The 7,333-nt window shown below is 39.5% G+C and overlaps 1 protein-coding gene across 1 annotated transcript; it reads right to left on the reverse strand.

The window, feature by feature from the left end:
- Nucleotides 1-231: 231 nt before the first annotated feature.
- On the reverse strand, nt 232-2,428 carry LOC125378559 (basic proline-rich protein-like). Its single transcript, XM_048393990.1, has 2 exons — nt 2,374-2,428; nt 232-2,228 (listed from the first exon to the last, which is right to left on the reverse strand). Exons 1-2 carry the CDS (start codon nt 2,426-2,428, stop codon nt 232-234), a joined length of 2,052 nt encoding a protein of 683 aa, XP_048249947.1.
- Nucleotides 2,429-7,333: the final 4,905 nt, after the last annotated feature.

Below are 7,333 nucleotides of genomic sequence, written 5' to 3' on the forward strand. Positions count from 1 at the left end.
GTCTGGTCCCTTTATAATTATTCAAGTAAAATAAATGCAGTGTAGATTCCAACCCCTCCTATAACCCACGGTATTTGTGGGGAGTTCGTCTGGTCCCTTTATAATTATTCAAGTAAAATAAATGCAGTGTAGATTCCAACCCCTCCTATAACATCAGTATGTGTGGGGAGTTCGTCTGGTCCCTTTATAATTATTCAAGTACAATAAATGCAGTGAAGATTCCAACCCCTCCTATAACATCAGTATATGTGGAGAGTTCGTCTGAGTGGGGCTGATAATGGCAGGAACACTTGGTGGTACACTTCTCCCTGGAGTAGTGACACCAGGAGGTGGTACACCTGTACCTGGAGAAGTGACACCAGGAGGTGGTACACTTGTACCTTGTGTAGTGGCACCAGGAGGTTGTACACTTGTACCTTGATCAGTGAGACCAGGAGGTGGTACACTTGTACCTGGAGTGGTGACAACAGGAGGTGGTACACTTGTACCTTGTGTAGTGACACCAGGAGGTGGTACACTTGTACCTCGAGTAGTGACACCAGGAGGTGGTACACTTGTACCTTGAGCAGTGAGACCAGACGGTGGTACACTTGTACCTGGAGTGGTTACACCAGGAGGTGGTACACTTGTTCCTGGAGTAGTGACACCAGGAGGTGGTACACTTGTATCTTGAGTAGTGACACCAGGAGGTGGTACACTTGTACCTGGAGTAGTGACACCAGGAGGTGGTACACTTGTACCTGGAGTGGTGACACCAGGAGGTGGTACACTTGTACCTTGTGTAGTGACACCAGGAGGTGGTACACTTGTACCTGGAGTAGTGACATCAGGAGGTGGTACACTTGTGCCTTGAGCAGTGAGACCAGAAGGTGGTACACTTGTACCTGGAGTGGTGACACCAGGAGGTGGTACACTTGTACCCGGAGTAGTGACACCAGGCGGTGGTACACTTGTACCTGGAGTGGTGACACCAGGAGGTGGTACACTTGTACCTGGAGTAGTGACACCAGGAGGTGGTACACTTGTACCTTGTGTAGTGACACCAGGAGGTGATACACTTGTACCTGGAGTGGTGACACTAGGAGCTGGTACACTTGTACCTGGAGTAGTGACACCAGGAGGTGGTACACTTGTACCTTGTGTAGTGACACCAGGAGGTGGTACACTTGTACCTGGAGTAGTGACACCAGGAGGTGGTACACTTGTACCTGGAGTAGTGACACCAGCAGGTGGTACACTTGTACCTGGAGTGGTGACACCAGGAGGTGGTACACTTGTCCCTGGAGTGGTGACACCAGGAGGTGGTACACTTGTACCTGGAGTAGTGACACCAGGAGGTGGTACACGTGTGCCTTGAGTAGTGACACCAGGAGGTGGTACACTTGTACCTGGAGTGGTGACACCAGGAGGTGGTACACTTGTACCTGGAGTAGTGAGACCAGGAGGTGGTACACTTGTACCTGGAGTGGTGACACCAGGAGGTGGTACACTTGTATCTTGAGTAGTGACGCCAGGAGGTTGTACACTTGTATCTTGAGTAGTGACACCAGGAGGTGGTACACTTGTATCTTGAGTAGTGACACCAGGAGGTGGTACACTTGTACCTGGAGTAGTGACACCAGGAGGTTGTACACTTGTCCCTGAGGTAGTGACACCAGGAGGTGGTACACGTGTGCCTTGAGTAGTGACACCAGGAGGTGGTACATTTGTACCTTGAGTAGTTACACCAGGAGGTGGTACACTAGTCCCTGGAGTGGTGACACCAGGAGGTGGTACACGAGTCCCTGGAGTGGTGACACCAGGAGGTGGTACACTTGTACCTTGAGTAGTGACACCAGGAGGTGGTACACTTGTCCCTGAGGTAGTGACACCAGGAGGTGGTACACTTGTACCTGGAGTAGTGACACCAGGGGGTGGCACACTTGTACCTGGAGTTGGGACTACAGGAGGTGATACACATGTCCCTTGAGTAGTGACACCAGGAGGTGGTACACTTGTACCTTGAGTAGTGACACCAGGAGGTGGTGCACTTGTTCCTGGAGTGGTGACACCAGGGGGTGGCACACTTGTACCTGGAGTTGTGACTACAGGAGGTGATACACATGTCCCTTGAGTAGTGACACCAGGAGGTGGTACACTTGTATCTTGAGTAGTGACACCAAAATAAGGATTTGGTACACTTGTATCTTGTGTAGTGACACTAGAAGCAGGAGATGGTACACTTGTACCTTGAGTGGTAACACCAGAAGTAGGATTTGGTACACTTGTATCTTGTGTAGTGATAAATTGTTATCCAATCCAAAAATTCAAAATGTTGTTTTATACATGCAAATAATAAATAAATATTGTTGAAACAAATAAAAAATATCTTACAAATCACATTGACTTTTTCCCTCAAGTCATGAGTTTGGTCAAGCACATAGAACATGTTTAATAAACAAAGAATATTGAAATTACATTGATCATTTTGGTAATGTGTGAGACTAAGAGAAGAGGAAATTATCATTTTTTATTTATTAAGAGGGACGATCCAGGAAACTTGGTGATAATACAATAGTCATCAGAAAGATGACATATCCCCCCGACAGCTGTCTGTAAAGTAACCACAAGTAAATGTGCAATTCTGTCTGTAATGAGTCAAGAGTTGAATGTTCTTGAAGAAGCATACACAAGAAAAAATACCCATATATACAAAATATACAATTTTGTATATTTGGTATTTCCAAAAAATACAATTTTGTATAGTTGGTATTTCCAAAACTATACAATTTTGTATATATGGTTAGATTTTACCACTGCTTCATTCAATTTCATCACCCTTCATAGAAGGTTTCACATAATATGTGGTTGCAAAGTTTACTAATGATACCGAACAGTATTATTATTGCATGTGACAATAATGCTTTAATACTATTTTCATTATGACAACTACATGATGTTATGAAATAATTTGTATTTCGTTATGTTTTACATAAGAAATAGAACATTTGTACAGATCTTAATAACAGTTTGATCAATATAAAATGCGTACGCCAGCTGTTTATGATCTATACATACAAGTAGTTGAAAGTAGTTTTAAACATTGATGTTTATCGTTCCAAAGCTCTGTTCTCCAGCTCAGTTCATCTTTGTTTACGAGAACGTTTTTAATATGGGCAATTTTCTTCTTTCGGGACATTGGAGCAGTCATAATATTCATAACATCATAAATATTAAGATTACAGGCAATTTTAACAACTTTAGTACTCCATGAACTTTTACATAGTAACCATTTTCTTCATCAAAGCGTTACAAGTACTGTTTTTAAATCTTGGGGTAGTCTAAAAACATTAGCATGTAATGTAACAAACGGGGAGGAGAGACCCATGTCTCCATTAGTGGCTATACTGGAGGTACCGTTACTAACACCAAGAAATAATTTACAGGCTCTATTTTGGATTAGATTAACGTTTTATCCTCACATACCAGAGCCATAGAAAATTACCGGATCAACAAGACTTTCATACAGTTTCATGAAAACATCATAAGACATACACCCAACAGAATAAGACAAAGCATGGCTGGCAGAATTGTACAACTCTTTCACAGTTTCACATATGAAGATGCTCGTCAACCCGTAGTCCCAGATAACGATATGATTCTACATAGACCAGTGTTTGCCCAGTGTAGAGGAATCTGGTTAATCTGTATCACTTAACGAGTTTGAATAGCTTACTCTGCCCACAGTCGAGAGCAGCACAGTAATTAGTAGTTTAGACCAGGCGAATACACTGGTCACACTTGACTGGTCTGTCTGATGATTCGGTCACCTGCCAAATGGGATGTCTGACAATTGGGTGTGAACCTTACAGAGGAAGTTATTTTATGAATGCGTCACGTGTTTCAAAAGAGATGACCATTATCTAAGTAAAATACTTCTAAGATCATAAAGGACATAACATTTAATAAAGTGAAATTCATTTTCGACTAACTTTTATGAACAAATTTAAAACAGTGCGGGCAGATTCTATTTTCTAAACGGTTTGGGGGGTTGTAAATCGTCCTGTTTCGATCCAGATCTAAAACGAGCTAAAATGCGACGGTGGTCCCTGTATTTAAAACATAAGGAGCAACAACGTTACGATCATGAAAGTTCTTAATGTATTGCCCTTAACGTTATGTTTATCGTTCCAAAGCTGTTCTCCAGCTCAGTTCATCTTTGTTTACGAGAACGTTTTTAATATGGGCAATTTTCAATTTTCATACAGTTTCATAAAAACATCATAAGACATACACCCAACAGAATAAAACAAAGACAAAGCATGGCTGACAGAATTGTACAACTCTTTCACAGTTTCACATATCTCGTCATGCTCGTCAACCCGTAGTCCCAGAAAACGATATGATTCTACATAGACCAGTGTTTGCCCCAAGTAGAGGAATGAAACCGATGATCTCGGTTGTGATTTCTAAAATGAATTACGTTTGTCTTATTCATATTCACTGACAGTTGCCAACGTGTTGACCATTCATGCAGTACATTAAGCATGGATTGTAATCAACATTCATTGGGGGCAGTTAATGCAATATCGGCAGCATACATTAAAAATGGAGAGCATAGTCTCATCAACAAGTACGCCACAATTGAGATTGTTAATAGCCAGGTCGTTAACATACACAGAAAATATAGCTGGGGATAATTTACAGCCTTGCTTTACACCATGTTAAACAGTAAAACGTACTGTAAGAAATTCTCCTACACGTGCAGTAGAATTGACATCGACATACAATCGACTGGATAGCATTCAATATCTTTCCTCGAACTCCAATATTCCTCAGCTTCGCTATAAGGTTTTTTTTACATCAACAAATGTAACAAAGGTTGATTGTTTTGTTTTTTTCTATACTGAACTAAAGACGTTTAAACCTATAAATGATCAATACAGTCTCATTTGGATCTAAAATCATTTTGCTTATCAGCTATGATATTGTCCTTTTCAAGCCACTTAGTCTTTAATTGAGTACATAAGCATATACTTGTTAGGAATAGATGTTACAATGATACCAAAGGGTTTCTAAAATCCTTCATACCGCTCTTAGGAATAGGATGGATATATCGCTGTTCCACATAGCTGGTACAGTTCCATTTAAAAAGCAATAGTTAATAATTCTGTGCGACAAATCAACTGAACTTACATTTTTTTCACACTTCTGCAGGAATATCATCCACATCTGTAGCCTTTCCATTCTTAAGTCTAAAGACTAAAGACTAATGGGATGTCTGGGAGTGAAACTTACATGTTTATCATTTATCCTATCCATTTCTTGAACTAGCTACTCCGAATTGAGCCATAATTCATTCACCACAGTCCTAAGGGGAAATTCAAACATATCCACCTATAATTCACGACTACTGCAATCTTGTCAAATAACATGTGCTTGACATCAGGTCGATTTTATTGATATCTTGTAATGACTGTTGGAATATTATCTATGCATTATCCTGTCCAAAAATCTAGATATATTTACAATATCATGTATGCATTTTTGAATCATTGTATTCCGGAGTGGTCTTCATATAAACTTCTTGACCAATCCGTTCATGTACATTTTCAGAAAAACAGAACACTACATGGGAATACCGTTCGAATTGAGCCTCGCTCAATTTCCCTGTGCGCTGTGATTTTTTATTTATTTTTTTTAAATGAAAATTTTACAGGGACTAGCTGTGCTACCACAATACTTGTGTTAATTAATATTGATAACATTGAATGTTAAACCATTTTTACAGTTGTCTAATTTTAGCGATAATGAAAACTGAGTAGAGATAAGATATATTGATGAACAACGTCTTTATTACAGTAAGGAGCGATGCTTAGGTGTATGTTGTAACACCATTATCAAGCAAGTGATGTTGTAACGGTGTTTCATCTAAACAGTATTATGGGAACGGAAATAAAAACATTACTTCATTCGTTATGCTACCATTTTTGAATATATGTCCATGAGATTAATCTGTTCATTTTTCCGTATTTTTTATTACGGAACTTATAGCTTTGTGTGGCATAAACGATCAAATAGTAAGATGACTACAATTAAAGGGCATTAATAACGAGAGGCTGTTCACATATATGTACATCATATATGTATCACGCGAATCATTTCTGATTTTACTCGACGTAAGAGCTAGAAACGTTACCTACTTCCGGCGCAGCGGTTCTAGATGTTGGCGCTATCTAGATTGGGTCCCTGACACATGCAGCTCTATTTGATGGGTGTATTGTACTTAATAAGCTGAACTTTTATAAATCTATTTTTTGCAAATATATACTAGTCACTCCAACTAATCATTGTTACTAAAATATATAGGATTGTTGTCGATAGCGTGTCCATTCGTATGTCTGTTTTACGTCTGTTCTACTAATTATTGACACTAAGAAACTCGTACAATTTTTTAAATCATTACTAAACGTGTTGTACTTGTCTACATCTTAATTGAAAAGTGGGAGAAAAGTTGCTTACTGTATTTTGCCGCCTTTGATGGTTCTGATGATCAAGATGACAACGTCAAAATCGTAGTCTTCAGGAGTCGATGAGGATTCAGGAGTTTTTGAATTGATGCAGAATCAAGGTTCATCCCTTCCGACCCGTTGGGGGTTATTATAGGCCTAATAGTGCACTACGTGATTTATGTCCAGGCCCCCGTGACATGCAGTTGTCATGTGACATGTAATTAACTAATTGAATTGCAAAAACAATTCCGACAGCAAATAACCGCATCCACAACAACAATGCGTGGATGCAAAGAAAGAAACCATTTTAAACCCCTTTCTGTATATTTGTATTTGTATTCCTTTCTGAAACTATCATTCTACAAACAGTTGTGTTCACCGCCCATTGTGATACTTCTACTTAAGAAAATAAAAAAGGATGTTTATTTAGTCATTTGACATGCGTTCATTGTAAACAAAGATTAGTGTGAAAGGATTACTAAGTTTGTCATCCAGTATAATGCACTTCCTCGATTAGCATAATTAGAATAGAGTTTGTAATTAGTTATATCCTGACTCCAGTTAACCAAGGCAGCTACATCAGTTGTGATTTATGAATTTGTGGAATCTTAATAAATAAACGACCGCCTGTCGCAAAAATGCAAACGAACATTGAACACGCACAGTCGTAGATTTTCCTTTCGTACATTTGAGGGTGAACGTGATCGAAGCCGTGCAAGATGCTTTACAGCGATTTGTCTTCAGAACACATATTGAGCTCAGGTAAGTTTATTAATGATGATATTTTCATTCATTCATAGATATGGCGATCATGAGCGCTGACACTATATGTATTCGCAATA

The sequence above is a fragment of the Haliotis rufescens genome, unplaced genomic scaffold (assembly GCF_023055435.1).
Source record: "Haliotis rufescens isolate VD_foot unplaced genomic scaffold, xgHalRufe1.0.p SCAF_125, whole genome shotgun sequence".
Taxonomy (NCBI): Eukaryota; Metazoa; Mollusca; class Gastropoda; order Lepetellida; family Haliotidae; genus Haliotis; species Haliotis rufescens.